The sequence below is a fragment of the Aethina tumida genome, chromosome 5 (assembly GCF_024364675.1).
Source record: "Aethina tumida isolate Nest 87 chromosome 5, icAetTumi1.1, whole genome shotgun sequence".
Lineage (NCBI taxonomy): Eukaryota > Metazoa > Arthropoda > Insecta > Coleoptera > Nitidulidae > Aethina > Aethina tumida.
In genome coordinates this window covers 22,313,737-22,332,098 of record NC_065439.1, presented here as the reverse complement: position 1 = coordinate 22,332,098, position 18,362 = coordinate 22,313,737, and the positions used below count along the sequence as shown (strand labels likewise).

At 33.5% G+C, this 18,362-nt stretch overlaps 1 protein-coding gene across 5 annotated transcripts in view; it reads right to left on the bottom strand.

Moving 5' to 3' along the window:
• Positions 1–7,086: 7,086 nt before the first annotated feature.
• The window catches only part of LOC109600431 (CUGBP Elav-like family member 2), a 372,127-nt gene continuing 360,851 nt past the window's right edge, over positions 7,087–18,362 (bottom strand). For 4 of the 5 annotated variants that reach the window (XM_049967989.1, XM_049967986.1, XM_049967988.1 and 1 more), the window contains 3 exons: positions 17,221–17,904; positions 10,758–11,163; positions 7,087–7,312 (listed from right to left, as the gene is read on the bottom strand). In XM_049967989.1, coding sequence (XP_049823946.1) covers positions 10,892–11,163; positions 17,221–17,904 — 956 coding nt within the window. In that variant the 3' untranslated portion in view covers positions 7,087–7,312; positions 10,758–10,891. Of the gene's footprint in view, positions 7,313–9,712; positions 11,164–17,220; positions 17,905–18,362 lie in introns of those variants that run through there. The other variant, XM_049967987.1, reaches the window with a different exon arrangement.

Genomic DNA, 18,362 nt, shown 5'->3' with positions numbered 1-18,362 from the left:
AACAAAACATAAAAGATTCACATTTTCTAATCAATTTATTCATTCCCATCAAGTAAATCATAAAATAACCACCCTAATATAACTCTGTCTAACCTAAATTATTTTATAGAATGCTAAATTCAATAAAAAAATATTTTGTAACATTATACTTTTTCCGAATTTTTTCATACGTATAGTTTTTTTTTAAAATAATATTCATCGAGATATAAATAAATAAGTTTTAGGAATGATTTCACTTTTAATTGGCCACACTATATGTTGATGTCGGTCATATACTCCTCCACAGAATAATAACAACTGAGTTTGTTAATTGCTAATTAATATTTTAATTCTAGTCTCGTAGTTGTGACGGCAAATGATTATTAAATAATAGTTAATTAAACTTACCAGGCTGATGAATTTGGTACCAATTATACGTCTGCTTGACTGAAAATTATTTAATTATTAATACCTGAGTTTTTTCAAGAACTGTACTCCGAAATAAAACATTTACGAGTCGGTAATAACATAGGAAAACTTGAAGAAATCCATTTCACGGCAAAGGAATCTTTAAATAGCAATTCGGATTAAATAAAATATGAACGTGTCCCGGGGACATTATGGACACTTGAAATAGTAAAACTATATCGATTATCCATTACAGATATATAAAACTGAAACGGGGGAAGCTCGTAATTAGAATATCAATAAAACAGCAGCAACGACCAATCGAATGACACACTCATTATTTATTTAACTGTCACGCTACAGGAACGAAGTTTTCCTTCGACATAGCTAAAAAATTTATAAGTTGTTATTGGTAAATAAAGTTTTCTAACCTCGAAACTCGCGTACGGAATTATAATTTATAAACGATTTGGTTCAGTTTAATGGCTCCATAAATTTATTAGTTTTTCAGCGGTGCAACTGGCTGTGTTTCTTTGTTTCTTTTTTCAGTTTAATGCAGTTAAAGGTATTGAGTGGAAAATTTTTATCCCACGAATATCTAATTTAAACAAGCGCTTCTATAACAGCAGTTGACCGAGATAATTTGAATTCTGAATCGCTTCCGACGAGTGTAATTTAAATTTAGATAAAATCCGAGTTTTCTATGCACGCAATTCAATTTCTATTCGGTTCGCTCAATTTAGAGAAATATCATTAGTCTCGTAAAGTTATTGAGTTTCGCAACAAGATGTATAAATCCCCGCAATGTAGTGCCGAATGTGTCGGTACATAAATATCACTTGTTCAAATTACTAATCCCCAAATAATTTTCAACAGAAGTGTCCACGAGACCGCGTTTCGGATTGGACGCACAAAATCCAAAGCCTAATTAAAGTTTCCTCCCTATTGTGACATTTATCTTATCTCTGGCGAAGTTAAAGCCATCTTGACTGTATCGAGTGGCGAATTCAGATAATTTTACAGATCACGTTCGCATTTTATCCGGCGACTAACTAATTTAAACAAGAAGTGCTGCAGTAGTCGGTTGACCAGGGTAATTTGAATTCCGAAGTAGTAATTTAAAGTTAGATAAAATCCGCCGTTACAATCCACGTAATTCTATTACCAGACGAAAATGTCATTAAATTGATAATACACAGTTTCAAGAGTTTAATGCACCACACCAATCATAATGGATTATTATTAATAATTTCTGAAAACGGGAAAAATAAACGTATATTTATTTAAAACTTGGTTTTTATTTATAATTGTTATAAAAAATCTTGCAGAATATTGTTTTTTAATATGAATAAAATTTGATGTTTATAAAAACTAAAAATTGAACTCAATATGAGGTATTTCCTAAATTTCGAGTAGAAGACACTCCACATCCTCTAAATTATTTAAACGGTTAGGATGGTCTCTTAAACGTCTCTCAAGAATGTCCCAGATATGTTTTTTTGGGTTAAGGTCTGGACTGCCAGCTGGCCAGGCCATAACATTATTCCCAGCTTCAGCAAGATAATTTCGGACAACATGGGCAGTATGTGGTTGTGCATTATCCTGCATTAATAAAAAATTTAGAGCTTTAAAAGGGGCATATGGTACGAATATTTCTTCTAAATGTGCAAAATGTAACACTCAGCATTAAGGTTTCCTTAATTTATCATCACCAAGTTGGTACGAACTCTTAAAGAAATGCCTCTCCACACCATAATTGATCCCTCACTAAATACTGAGCTTTAAAAGGGGCATATGGTACGAATATTTCTTCTAAATGTGCAAAATGTAACACTCAGCATTAAGGTTTCCTTAATTTATCATCACCAAGTTGGTACGAACTCTTAAAGAAATGCCTCTCCACACCATAATTAATCCCTCACCAAATACTGATACAGACTGCCGTTGCATATTAACAATTAGCGAAAATTAAAAAAAATGGGGATGATAAATGAGTTCTAACGAAACGAGGGCTATTTTACCTGAATTGGTATATTTCATATAACTAAAAAACCTATTAAGTAATAACGATTATACATTTATTAAAAGTCAACACAAGGGTGTTTTATGTACTATTTACTTAAATAGAAAAATGTATTTAGATAATTATAGGTTCTTAGAAAAGTATATAATCAAGTTTTTGTTTTAAAAAACGGTGCAGTATGGAGGTATAAAAATAATACGTTTGCTTTTTGGCCGACAAACCTCAAAAGAGAAAATCAAGAGGAGAGAACACATCCTCGTGTCTCGGCCGTAAGAGATTTTTCGACTTAATAATTCATATGGAGGAAACAAAGTTTTAAATATAAATTCAGTTCGTCCGGGTCGTTCTACATACTCGGCAGTCGGGCGCATTATCCATTCCATTGTCCCCGGGCAGCTTTGTCAAAGGAATACATTTAAGTAGACAATACATTTTTCTAAATAATTCATTCTCATTTAAATGTCACCTATCACTCCATATAGAAAATAGTGGAAGCCGGGATCGCATGAATTATGCAACGTCGTGCCACTCCGTATAATCATAAAATAACTAGGAAGGATGAGTGACAACCTTACAACGTAGACTGTTCACGTTGTTTTCCTCGTTTAAAATTTTTTCCCTGCCGACCAACCGTCGCGTGTAATGTATTTATAAATTCAGGCGGTTTCGTCCTCCATTCTTCCCGCGACATAAGAGGAAGGTCAACACTTTTAAATTTAAAACGGACCGAATAATAATCGTCTTGCGAGAGTCGCAGACTCCAAATGCGATTTGGCGATACATTAAGTGCTAAGCTGACAAGCGTATTAACAATTATGAACAGACAAGTCCACGGTTAGACTGAATCAGCGGATGATCTTCCAAAGTTCCCGCATTCGCATAACGAGTAGATCAAATCAAGATAAACGCGAAATTGGCGGATTAATCCTTGCGCAAATAGGATATCTCGGGCAATTAACGGGTGCAACTAACTCGCGGAGCGCACGGTCTGTTTAATTGTCGGCGATTTTCATATTGTTTTGCAGGACCCGGGTCCATATTATGTTTATTTTGCAATCAGCGTACGTAATTTGTTTAATAAATAACTATTAGTCGCGCGCAACGATTATTGCTTCGGCGTACGCTGAATATGGTTTAATGTTTTGCAATAACCGATATCCGATTGTTGTTTTGCAGCTGCTTTATTTGGTGTGTGCGCCACACATAAAGCCATGTCTCTATTCAAATTCCGCACGCCACCAAAATGCTATTCAATATTCAACATAAAACGGGATAGCTGAAAAGAACCAGCACTGAAAAACACTTATAATGATCACATCCATATATGTTATTAACATATATGGATGCATAATGTCAATTCATAACATAAATAGATTTATGATACAGCTGACATAAAAATATCGACTGGCTGAAGTCTTTAAATTCTTGTTTTTGCACAAAATAGTTTCATTTAGAATAAATATTCGAAAATTTAATTTTTTTGCTAAAATTTTTAAAAAATAAATGTTAATACAAATTTAACGACACATTCAAATTCCAGAAAATTCTATATAAAACAGGAAAGTTGAAAAGAATGAGTACTGAAAAAACACTCTTATTGACCATATCCATATTTTTAATGACTTACAGTAGTGGCCATCATTATGGCAACATTTTAAAACGTGAAATACTTTAGCCATAACTTTATTTAATGTGAACGGTTAAAATCTTTATTTACTATTGTTGTTGTATTGTCGTCTAGCAAACTTTCAGAAATTAATTAAAATATCATAAAAATTAAATAAACAAATCAAACATAAAATAAAAAGATTTATTTCCAAATACAACATATTAAAATAAAATTATAGTAAAAATTGAAATTTTATTATAATTTATATTAAAATTTTATCACTGTCTTATTGCAAATCAAATGGGGAACCCCCCACTTGATATCTATGTGGGGATTTAAAGCTTTGCACATTTTTAATCCTCAGTAATATTACTACAAATACTATGTAAGACACTTAATTTACTTTAAAACTACTTTAAATATTTTGTATACTAAATTCTTTTTAACAAAATAATATTTGTTTAACCTCCAAATCATTGTTTTCGATATATTTACTTTTCCTATAATTTTTGAAATTCGCCAAAATTTGACTAAAAAAAAGAATTTATTTATTATTATATTTTAATAGAAAGTTCCTCCTCATCTCAATTTTCTATTTTTTCTTTAGTTCCATATAGCAAAATCCATATCTTGTCAATACTATTTATATTTCTATGGCAAATTGAACGCAATTTAAAAAAGGAGGACCTCCCAATTAAAATTAAAAGCTCATCTTTGAAAACAATTTTTCAGTGTCTAAAATTAAAAAAATAAACGTTTTTTTTGCCCACCTATTGTACATAAATCAGTCTGTCTATCAGAGTTATGCCAGAAGAATTGTTTTATAATGGGTATAACAAACTTTTAGTGTAATTTTGTCTCTGTAGGATATTTAATATATGCAACATATCATTTTTTTATTTAAATTTTGACTCGCCACCAAAAACTACCGTTCTGTAGAATAGTGAATGTGTGAGCCAAAATTTGACTTTCTCCAAGTTGGCTTTAATTTATTAGATTGATAATGTAATAAACATTTTAGGTACTGGTATTCAATTCAAATAGTATAGCTCAGATTTTTAATATATTTTAATATGTTGCTGTAATTGTGGCCAACACTGTATATGGATAATTGACATTTCATGACTTGAATGTTGAGACTCAAAAATATCTACTAGGTAGAGTCACTTAGTCCTAAAAATACTTTTTTAGAATACATAATCGAATTTTATTTCATTTGCTTCAATTTTAAAAATATACAGAAAATAATTAACTTAATTAACCATAATTTACCTAAATAGATGTGTAATACAGATGCAAAATATAGGCAGGGTGAAGTTACTTAATTCTAGGAATAATAAATAAATATTCGAAATTTTATTTATTTTGTTAAAATTAAAAATAAAAAAAATTGAATAAATATTCAATTCTTTTTTATTTATTAAAATTTTAAAAAAGATAAAAAACAAATATGAGTTTAGTAACGAACAATTTTATAAAATATTAAAATTATTTGTTTGAAAATTTATGACACAATATTACCATTGCAAATTTCTCGATACATGTGATCAAAAATCCCACATAAATGTTTAATAACTTTATTATGCCGTAACACACAACGTAGCAACCATCAAAAAACGTTTAAATATTTTATATCGAAAAATTCATCTTGCATTGTAAATATTTCGTTATATAGAAGTATGCTTGAACGTCTTAAAACTACATATATTTGAAATTTCAACACGACGGAACGAGGAAATCTTTGTATGTGGCATCATATATTTTCAGACTGACATACGTGGCCTGTCGCTTATTGACAATTCTAAACAATTATTTTCGAAAACTAATTAGACTCACCGAGTTATAAATAGCCTAGGCGTCATTAGCAACGTAAATACGTTATTTTCGAACGTTTAAATAGTTGTAATGAATGGGGAAAAATGCTAATTATGTCCCTTCCTAGCCATTGTTTCCAATAAACTGTCAAAATACAGCTTTGGGCCTTCAAAGGTTGTATGTTAATGACGCTAATGACAGACGTATGATTAACATACAATTTAATTTTATTGTCTTGCCCAACGCGACCATTAGTCCGACATTCCTTTAACGGTTAATTGGCTGTAAATTCGCCGCAAATAGTGGATTTATTTGAACGTAAGCGAACAATCTAAATCGAGTAAACCCGGTGGCTAGTTCGGAGTTAGTTGCAAGTGCACCTGAAGTGGCTCCTGTCCCCTTGAACCAGATAGGACAGACACTAACTTGCAGTTTACCGTATTGATCTTGTACTTTCCTAAGTCAACATGTATTTATTAGACGGTGTTCCAGGCTTTATTGCATTTGTTGTCCTAGATAAAGGGGGCGGCGTTTGTTTTATGAAAATGAGACATCCATGCGCCCCGACTATCGATTCCGACATTATTCTTGGCCGCGTATGTGCCTAATCTGATGGCGATTTGTTACAATTTAATCGGAATTAACGGCGCTTTTAAGTGGTCACTTGGGAATATGTTTCAGTTGTGCTATCAAAAATTTCAACCATTTGTTTAGTGGGTTGTTCTAGTTAACTCTTCAACCCTCTCTCCCTCTGTATCTATGAATAACAATTCATTTTAACGGATTTCATTATTTTATAACTTAACATTATTTTATTCTTTACTTACCTTGAATTTTTTAAAGTTACTTTACTTTGTACATTGTGAAAATGTGTCCCATTAATCTGTAACAAGTGTTATCGAAAAAATCCTTACCTTATGTGCTTATTTCGTCGAGATTTCTTAGCTTAAAATTATTTTTTCATATACAATTTTTTAATAAATGCCTTTCCTCTTGTTTACCACATTAGTATAAAATTTATTATCATTATAAATCACTTATAAATATTTAAAGGCCATCATACAATGGTAGGCTCCAACTCAGGAAAAAAGTCAGCGAATGAAACAATTAACTCCTGTACTCTTTTATATATTCACTCTCAATCTCCATCAATCACAAATTATAATTTTATTCCTCCCACAGCCGCTCCCCGCGATTAAAAAAAGACAATTCATCATCCTTGATTACCACGAACGAATGATAATAAAACACGTTATGGAAAACAGTTTATTTCAATAAAAATAAACATGTATAAAATGTAGGAACTGTTAATTTGTACTGTATGGTTTCTTCTTTCAGCGTCATATCATTGGGAGTCCTTACGTCCAGCGTCCAACCCCAAGATCCATGAATGGTTACGTATCATTGGGTGTTATGCCAAGACCAAACGAGATGGTATCGACGCACTCCTCTCAGGCACACATGAAACGTTTCTGAGCCTAAGGAAAATAAGTTCATTAATAAGTTTCAGTCGAGGGTTAAAAAAAATTGTTGTTTTAGTTGTAGCCATAACATTCTGAGTTTATATGTTATGCCTACTTTTCTTATTTATTATTGTGTTTAAAATGTTTTCTACTATTATTAAATGTTCAAGGGTTTTTGTACCGTTTGTCGACAATCGGACTTATTGACAAGTAAGCAGTCTACGTTATCGATTTATACAATGTAATGTTAAAACACGAATAAACTTATTTATATCTTATCACTTTTGAAATATTCAAGGGTTTCGTTGAATGTCGGATGCAAGCTGACCTTTTTTTGCTTATGTACAATTATGTAAACTTAGGTGTCATTGAATTGTAAATTTTAGTTGATAGAACTGATGCATTTCCTGTGCTGAAATAACACATGGCTGAGGCATAATGTTTATACTCAAAATAACACAATTATCTAGAGTAAATTGTCTATCGCATTAATGCTTTAATGCAGCACAAACCTGTAACCTTAGTAAAAATATTGACTATTACGAATAAATAACATTCTTTCGTTGTTCCCTTGTATATTTCAAAAATGCTTAACGTTACTCAAATAGTTTGCGGACGAATAATTTTCGCGGTAGAAACATTCATTAACGTCAGCAAACAATTATAAAGAAATTCCTCTCGTGTCGACAAGACTATTAGATAAAAAAATAAAATACAATGAAGAACATAAAAATACACGAGTAACAATTTACATAAATGTACAGACATTGGTCGACGTTCTACGCAATTCGTGTTGTGTAACATTGTAAAAAAAATAATTTGAAGGTACTAAAAAATAATAAAACAATTAATGTTATCAGTTGTTGTTAAAGTGTTAGTAATTTTTCAATTATGCACATAATTGATAATGGCAAGCCTCGAACTTGTTGTTCAAAGACAATTAATTACATAAATACTTGACATCCATTGAAACGAAGAGACGCCAAGCAAAAAAAACTGGATAATTGATTATTAAACAATAAATTTTCACCCGGTTTTGATTGCAAATCGGACAATAGAAACGGCGGAAAATTAACAACAATTTACGGCCCGACAACGGCCATAAACCGTAATCGTAAATTATGCCTAATATAGTGGCCGAGGCCTGTGAAATATTCATAAAAACAAGCTCGAGGCATTGCACTTCCGGCTATGCAGCATAGGTAACAATAACGCCTTTAACACGTCCGCTACTGTGCATTGAATGTGCATTAGACCCACGTACGGGACACCGGTGCTTTATTGGGCATGTAGGTGTTTTTACTCAGTGTTTCAGTGGAAATATAACAGGGATTTTGACATTTTATTGTGAAATGTTTCTTTGTTAATGTGGAAATTATGTTCTGTTGCTTAAATTTAAAGAAAAATACATAATAATGTGTGTAGTGTAATTGAGTTGTGGCCTTATGTACTAAATTGTAAACTTTTTCTTAAGAAATAATGTTAAATCAGGAAGATGTTTTTTATTTTTAACGACTTTTTGGAAATTATTAATAAACTATCAACAAGAATTAATCAAGTCCTGAGTGTTGAAAATTTTGAAGAATATGAGGAGGAGCATCTAACTAAATCTAGCATATTAATGTTAGTTAAAACTTGTTGGATTGCTGAAGGTGAGTGAATCATTAATCTACAAGAATCAATCAAAATCTGAATATTGAAAATTTTGAAGAAGTTTCTGTCGGATGAAGAATTTCCTGAAACTGAAACAATGGTAAAAAAACGTATGTCGCCAGAATTGAAAACGGTACAAAATAAAATAAGGTTAGTTAGCTAAATGTTAGTAGGTATGAGAGCACTTACTGTAGATGAAGACACATTAACATTAGTAGACACATACAGAAGCCACACGCTGGTATAGATTTTTTTTTTGGTTTGGCGACTGCCTGGCAACACGCAGCCGAGAAAGACACTGTTTTGGTGGACACTAGGTATAAGTAGTACGACAGTGACACACATTTGTGTGATCACACAGCCACTAGAGCACTAAAAGACATTCTGCTGCGGACTATACTACACTAGAGTGGAAAGGTTGGTAGTAGTGTGGAACACCAATCCAAACAGAATAAAGAAAATCTACAATCACAGACATCACCACACATATAGACGAGCGATTATCCTAAATTTTATCGAAGGAAGATCATTAAAAACAAAGAAACTAGTTGAAGTTGCTTACTCTACTCAATTTTTATGTAACTGTCTAATGAAAAGTTAATTGTAAAGACTTATTGTTGTTGTGATGTCCATGAAGAAAGAAAATAACTATGAAGTATAATTAAAACTAGAAATATGAACGGAACCAACAGCAACGCGCCATTCATTCTGTTTGAAAAGGACCACGGAGACCCTGCAAATATTAAACACAACAGCCAAACGTTTGGTCTAACTTTGGTTTTAATAACAATAGAAAATAAAAGGTACATTTCAAATCATACATGCTCATAATTTAAGGGTAATATATAATAATGTAGATGGACTTCCAAAAAAACTAAAGAAAAAAAACATAATAATCACTCAACATGAAATGGCCTAGGTATAAACTAAACAACAGAGGATGCCTTACGCGCTTACGCCACGAGACACAGTATTACAAGAAAGAAAAAAAAACCTATCGAACCAAACAGTACAAAATTTTTTTTTTATCCAAATAACATAACAGTCGTTACCGAAACATCCTCGTCATTCGTCTGCCAGAACCGACTACATCCAACGAACCGAACTTAAAACTCCGCTACATCACAAATGAAGCCAGGCCATTTACTTACAAACTATATATTTCATCTACCATTAATTTTTGGTATAAAAAGACCAAAACGTATATTACGTTTTTTTTCGATCTTGGACCGCTGTTAGAAATATAAATGGATCCAAAACGTATAAAATGCTAACTAAATGTGAATCGTTAAGTACTGCCTTTGCTGCCCTTAAATTAATGTCTAGTACTAATTTCAAAGCTTATATTAAAAATATATTATATATCTTTAACAAATAGATTTTGGCTTGTATTAAAAATATCTTTGGACTAAAGAAACTACCGTGTTCCTTTTTCAATAAAACTAAGATATGTTTTCTTGCTATGACGGACCGTTCCACCACGGCCAATCGTCAACTCCAACGCAACCACAACAACAACACCAAATGAGCGAAGGAAACAACAACGTGGATAAAACATACAAGATTGTCGTAAAAATCATCGTGTATATTATGTACATAGATACAAATTACATAGTAGTTTCATTGTGCTGGTGTTGCTGGATTGTCAGGTGGTGGAAGGATCAATCTGGCTTCGTTTTCGAACAACGATACGGCCTGTGAAATCTAGTCGGTTCTGCATTATTTTTTATTAAATACATAATTTTTGCATTTTTTTAATAAATTTACAACGATCAAAGACCGCAGTTAACTAGTAAAAATATCTCACAGTTCTTAAAAATAGCTGCTAGATCCTGAGAAGGGAACTTGCACTGGCAGGGTGCACTGTGTGTGTGTACGATTTTATTACGGGGGGGTTGACTGGCTTTTGTTTTTTATTACAAAAAACGTCTCTTTGGCTAACTAGTAGGGTTTGGACGCGTCCTTGGCCCTTTTCAGTTGCACCTTCAGCCTTTTCGTGCCGATTTGGAAACCGTTCATCGCCTGGATGGCCTGCTGTGCCGACGACGCGTTGTCGAACGACACGAAACCGAAACACTTTGACAAGTTCGTTTGCTTATCTATGAACACCTTGGCTGATATCACTGGTCCGAAAGGGAGGAACGTGGACGCTAGGTCCGTGTCCGTGAATTCCTGGGGCAGGTGGTAGATGAAAAGGTTGCAGCCTTCCGGACCTGAAACAATTAAAATATTAATTCAGTGGCAACAGTGTCTTCTCCTTCGGGTTGGCAAGTTTTCATTAAATTTAGGGAAGGAGCCAAGTTGAAAGGTGGGGAAGAACTACTTCCTACTATTAAATGAATAAATTCCAATTTTGGCGCAATTTGGTCTAAATTAACAAATAACTCTTCTAAAATGGAAGAACTAATTAATCGTTTTACAGATATATAATTGAAGAACCTTCTGGGGGATTGTATTTTTTGTTTTCCTTCCTTTGTAAATTACTAAATGTGTTATTTGTTATAAAATATTAATTGGAAGAAGAATTCATTAACTAGTCAAGAACTTTACATAATATATTATGTTAAACATAACCACAGTGCTTTTTCCTTTGAGTTGGCAAAAACCCAAGTTTTCATATAAAAAAGTGTGCCAATAATTAACCTAAATATTTATGCAGGTAAAGGGACAAATTAAAAGATGGGGAAGAACTACTTCTTACTATTAAATGAATATTTTCCAATAGTGGCCCAGTTTGGTCTATAGATTAACAAATAAATCTTCTAAAATGGAAGAACTAATCATTTTACAGGTATAGCCAAATCTTTCAAGTAGGTTTGATGGTTTTTGTTAAAAAACCTTTTGGGTATATGTATTTTGGATGTTCCCTCTTTTGTAAATTACTAAATGTATTAATTATTAGGTAATATTAATTGGAACATATTATTTTGATAATAGTACTTTTCCTCTTGAGTTAGCAAAAACCCAAGTTTTCAGAAAAAAGTGTGTTTATATAAGTGGAAATCCAAAATTAAAATATGTTACTATTAAATGAATATTTTCTACCTTTGTCCCAGTTTGGTCTTGATCAACAAATAAATCTTCTAAAGTCATTTTACAGATACAAGTAGATGCTTTAAATTGTTTTATTGAAAACTCCACTGAATTTATGATTATGGGTGTGAGTATAATTCCTTTATAAATTACTAAATATATTAATTATCACGAAACATCAATTGGAAGGGAACCCATTAACTAGTCAAGAACTTTACATAATATATTATGTTGAACATGTTTAACAATGAACGTAACTCTCCAATAAGCCTATAGTAAAACCATATATGTACAGATATGTGTTAATCTAACTAAATAAACTCAAGCAAGCTGTTTAATTTACAACTATGTGTGTGTTTTGCAAGTTGGCAAGGTTTATAGGTTTTACATTTATGTTGTCCGAGCCTATTACATAACCCCAACTGATTTATAATGTATTATTATTAATTATGATAAGCCAAATAGGATGTGGTATTGGTCTTCGATTATACTCCTTAATTAGCCATGAATATCTAAAACCCTCGTAGCACAACAATGTGCACGTGTATTAAAGCCCCTAATTCCCAACAAATTAACCTTGACAAAAAGTTCCACAATCGAGGAAAGGGGAACATTCTAATTTAATGAAACACATGCTTTGCATCCTCTTTAAGGTAAATTAATCTGTCCGACTTTCTTTTCATGAAATTACCTAAATTGACGTTATTCGCAACAAACACAGAATAGGGAGTTGCAACAAAGGGACACAAAGGAACCGTGTAATCCAAGGAAAAACGTAACAACGCAATTATACACAATTTTATAAACTTAAATAAAATTTAATTACTTTGAAAATCGTAACTGGATTTGATATTTTGTGATGGCGTTTTAAAGGAATTGCCGACAGCAATGCCGTAACAATGTGAGAAATGTTGCTAGGGTAACAATGATTTTAATTTGGGGCGAATCCACGTTTTACGAATTTAATCTCTCGATTTAAAATAAAAGAAATAATTTATTATTTTTTTGACATAACATAAATCGGGATTTTTCTGACCCGAAATGAATAAATGAACAGGAATTTTTGCAAAAACGTCACGTCCTACATTCGCGAATCAAATTCGTGCTAATGCAGCAAATACTATAAATATTTCCATTACAAAGAACTCGCAATTTATGCGGCACAAAAGAAAAATAATAATTTCGATTTATTCCCATTTTGTTCGCATTTAATATTTCAGTTTTGTACGTGGAACAATTACAGTGTTTTAATATTCACTACAATCGTGGCTTTCCAATCATTTCAATATTCGATTTGTTGTGACTGCAGTGACCTTTTGTCCCCGGAGCTTTCAAATCGTCATTTATGTTAGTTGGTGCAAGTGATATTAAGTGCTAAATGCTAAATGGTTTTTTAATTTGGCAAATTTTAGCTAAAACGTTTTGGAAATGACAGACAAAAAGTAGGTACGAAAATGGGATACAGAATGTGTGTGACACCGTATACAAAATGACAAGGCCGTTCGATTTTCCGTGCCGTAAATAATTGAAGTGTAGGTCAATTAATGGAATCGACCCTCCATATAAACAGTTTTTGGTTTGAGCTGTTTTGTAGTGCGAGACTTGTTTTAAAAATAGTACAAACGGGGGAACGTGCATCAATCATATTGTGAAGTGCTCTGTAAATGAGATTCATAGCGCGACTAATCGTCTGCACTTCAGGGGCTTCGGTGGACGTGTGATAAACAAAACGCGGACTTTTTAATCGCTTAATGGCTGGCTATTAATTACATTGTAAGAGGATGATTTATAAACGCAATCACAGTTAACTATTTGAATAAGTGGACGAGTGTGAAATAAAACAGGGAGGCACTGCTATCAAAGCAACGATGTGCTGGCGGATGGATTGATGATAGTCAACCTGGGAAAACTTATAAAGGCATACAAATTAAGGGATGATTTATGAGATGCTTAACTTCACACCAATTTGGCTTGATCTCAGAAAACTGATGTCTGTAGGCTTTTTAAGTGGATATAACATATCTTCATTTCTTCTTCGGAAGCTTGGGCTTCTACTTAATCCAAACTTTTTTATATACATTATTTTTAGAAAAATTAAAGAATCACATATAAAACGACACAATAATGTTGACCTTGATACTCCATTTTCTTGGGAACTGGATTTAGTTACGAAAAGAAGGACTGCAAAAGATAATAGAAAGAAAAAAATGGACTTCTACTTAATACAAACTTTTCCATATCCATTGTTATGGTTGTAACTTTTTGTTTGTCCAGTTAATTTTAGAATGTTCGTCTTGCTACTCCTCTTCTTTGGAAACTGGAGGGCACCATAAGAAAATATGGACTTCCAAATAACCTAAACTTTTCTATATCTATTGTGATGGAACTATTTGTTTCTTAAATAGATTTTTGAAAAAATAAAGAATCACATTTTTATTACTTTTCTTTGCAGACTATGCTTACTTTGCAAAGTGAAGGTTGTAAAACATAATAGAAAGAAAAAGATAGAATAAGAACTTTTTCATATACATTGTGGTAGTTGAAACTATTGAGCTTTGAAAGGATCAAATTGAAATATACATATAAACGGTTATGTTTGGAAAAGGTAATGGAGAAAAACCATGCTTATACCCTGTATTAGTTATAGCTACATGCTGCCCCAAGAGTTTTGAAAAGCATACTGTTACTTTGATTGACTTCTATATTCGATTTCAAAGTCTGAACTAATAAAACAAATGATATAGGGAAAACTGTTAATTAGCTCCTCCAAATTAAGGAATGATTTATGAGATGGTTAACTTCACACCAATTTGGCTTGTTCTCAGAAAACTGATGTCTGTAGGCTTTTTTAAGTGGATATAACATATCTTCATTTCTTCTTAGGAAGCTTGGGCTTCTTCTACTTAATCCAAACTTTTAAATATCCATTATTTTTAGAAAAATTAAAGAACCACATTTAAAACAACACAAGAATATTGACCTTGATACTCCATTTTATTGGGAACTGGATTTAGTTACGAAAGGAAGGACTGCAAGAGATAATAGAAAGAAAAAAATGGACTTCTACTTAATACAAACTGTTCCATATCTATTGTTATGGTTGTAATTTCTCGTTTGTTCAATTAATTTTAGAATGTTTGTCTTGCTCCTCCTCTTCTTTGGAAACTGGAGGGCACCATAAGAAAAGATGGACTTTCAAATAACCTAAACTTTTCTATATCTATTGTGATGGAACTATTTGTTTCTTCAATAGATTTTTGAAAAATTTAAGAATCACATTTTTGTTCCTTTTCTTTGCGGACTAGGTTTACTTTGCACAGGGAAGGTTGCAAAACATAATAGAAAGAAAAAGATAGAATAAGAGCTTTTTCATATACATTGTGATAGTTGAAACTATTGAGCTTTGAAAGGATTAAATTGAAATATACATATAAACGGTTATGTTTGGAAAAGGTAATGGAGAAAAACCATGCTTATACCCTGTATTAGTTATAGCTACATGCTGCCCCAAGAGTTTTGAAAAGCATACTGTTACTTTGATTGACTTCTATATTCGATTTCAAAGTCTGAACTAATAAAACAAATGATATAGGGAAAACTGTTAATTAGCTCCTCCAAATTAAGGAATGATTTATGAGATGGTTAACTTCACACCAATTTGGCTTGTTCTCAGAAAACTGATTTCTGTAGGCTTTTCTAAGTGGATATAACATATCTTCATTTCTTCTTCGGAAGCTTGGGCTTCTACTTAATCCAAACTTTTTTATATACATTATTTTTAGAAAAATTAAAGAATCACATTTAAAACAACACAAGAATATTGACCTTGATACTCCATTTTCTTGGGAACTGGATTTAGTTACGAAAGGAAGTACTGCAAAAGATAATAGAAAGAAAAAAATGGATTTCTACTTAATACAAACTTTTCCATATCCATTGTTATGGTTATAACTTTTCGTTTGTCCAATAAATTTTAGAATGTTTGTTTTGCTACTCCTCTTCTTTGGAAACTGGAGGACAGCATAAGAAAAAGATGGACTTCCAAATAACCTAAACTTTTCTATATCCTTTTTGATGAAACTATTTGTTTCTTCAATAGATTTTTGAAAAATTAAAGAATCACATTTTTGTTGACCCCGCTCAACCTTTTCTTTGCAGACTAGGTTTACTTTGCAAATGGAAGGATGAAAAACATAATAGAAAGGAAAAGATGGAATAAGAGCTTTTTCATATACATTGTGGTAGTTGTAATTATGGAGCTTTGTAAGGATCAAATTTAAATATCCAAATAAACGATTATGTTTGGAAAAGGTAATGGAGAAAAAGCATGCTTATTCTCTGTATTAGTTATAGATACATGCTGTCCCAAGAGTTTTGAAAAGCATACTGATTGATTGATTTCTATATTCGATTTTAAAGTCTGAACTAATAAAACAAATGATATAGGGAAAACTGTTAATTAGCTCCTCCACCTTACAGCAATAAAACATTCCGAACCAAAGCAGACAGACAATAAACATTACACCGAATCATTGCCGTTTAGAATGCCATGCATAACAATCGGGCCGCGAAAGCGTCGCACATAACTCAACAGTTTTAGGCATCGGATATATTATGTATGCAGTCGGTGTTGTCAAATGGCTTAAGTTTGGGCCCATTTGCGGCGTCAAGGTGAAACAGGGGTCGCGTCGCCGTCCGAAGTTTCACCCGTTTTGGGACGGCTAATGACAATTTGATAATAAACTCGTAAACAGACCGTGGGTGTAATTAAGAAGTGTAGTAACACGTCCGTCCGTGTTCCGTTCCGCTTCCTGGCCAATTTATTCTAATTGATGGAGTTATGCCGGATAATATCTGCAATTATCGATGCACGGGTCGGGTGTATGAAGAAGGCAATTAAAAGAGGATCTATGTATGCTTAATTTCGTTTCCCACGATTTAAATATCCAGGAACGATTGTTAACTAAGGACTATTACTGTGTTTATGTCACGGAGATGCAATTAGAGATAAAAGTTGCTTACGAAAGAGGAAAACAGAATGAATGCAACTACAAGATAACCTTAATTGATGAGATGGAAATATATTGACTAGGAGCATAACAAATTGAGAATTAACTTGTTAAGTTCCTTTTATGTGTGTTAATGGGACAGTCGTACACTCGGAGCTTTAGAAAGTGATTTAAACAAGGGAAGAATAAATCGGCGATAGTCATGCTTAATGAAGAATAATGTCATACCTTCAATCTGCTTTCCAGCTGCCGCCATAGCCGCCGCATTAATCGTCGCATTCGTGATGAGCGACCCATACGACGACAGGTCAGGCGTGGACATACCGGACTGCAGTCCTGCCGTCAGCGACCTTTCCACATTGGAACTTTTGCCCAGCAAATTGGCCATACAGAGAGGCGCGGCAGCGGCCGCCGCCGCCGTCGGTTGAGCCATTGTCGCCAACGTCATCAGGTTCTGCACCCCGATGGGCGCGAGCAGATTGTCCGGCAACAGTTGCTGCTGTTGAAGCAGCCCTTGGCCACCTATCGCCTGCAGGAACTGCAGCTGGTCGTTGGGCAGCACCGGTGAGTACTGTTGCGGCGGAGACTGGAGCTGTGGAGCCGTCGCCAGTACGTTCCACACGCTCGCCTGCATCTGCTGCTGGCGCTTCTGCTCCTTCTCCTTTTGCGTGTCGGCAAACTTGACTACCAGTGGAGCCGAACATCCCTCCATGGTTTGGGACTGGTGTAAAGCTTTGATGGCACTGAGGGCTGACTGTTTACTGGCGAACGTGACGAACGCACAACCGCGGGAGTTACCGGACGGGTCCCGTAGCACCGTGCACTCCTCGATCACACCGTGCCCGTTGAACATGTTCCGGACGTCGTTCTCGCACAGTTTCTTGCCCAGCATGCCCACGAACAGTTTCCTTTCTGGAAACAAAATAAAACTATCAGTTAAAGTCATTCTAAATTTGACAGGTCAGAGACGGAAGGTAAAAATAGACCACTTTATTGAATGTAATTAGAAAGACAATTTTTAATAATGCCCCCGTAAATTACAAGGCAGAATAAAAAATATAATAATTGGACAATGTAGACGGAGGAGGGTAGTTAATATGGAGTTGTTGGGCTTGCTTAATATACATTTTAATTTAAAATCATGTTACTTTGAGGAACATTTATGGCTTTTCATTTACAAACTGCGAAACTCCACGTGCACATTAATGAAACCCGACCATTTTCCACTGCATTCATTTTAAATATTGAATGTTTATTGCCGCCCAAATTGACTCTTTTTATGTTTTTGCTAGCATTATTGATAGTTTCCTAGTGCAATAAATTTACTTAATTGCCCTATTTATTTCTTGTTTGGGCTGCGCACCGTAATG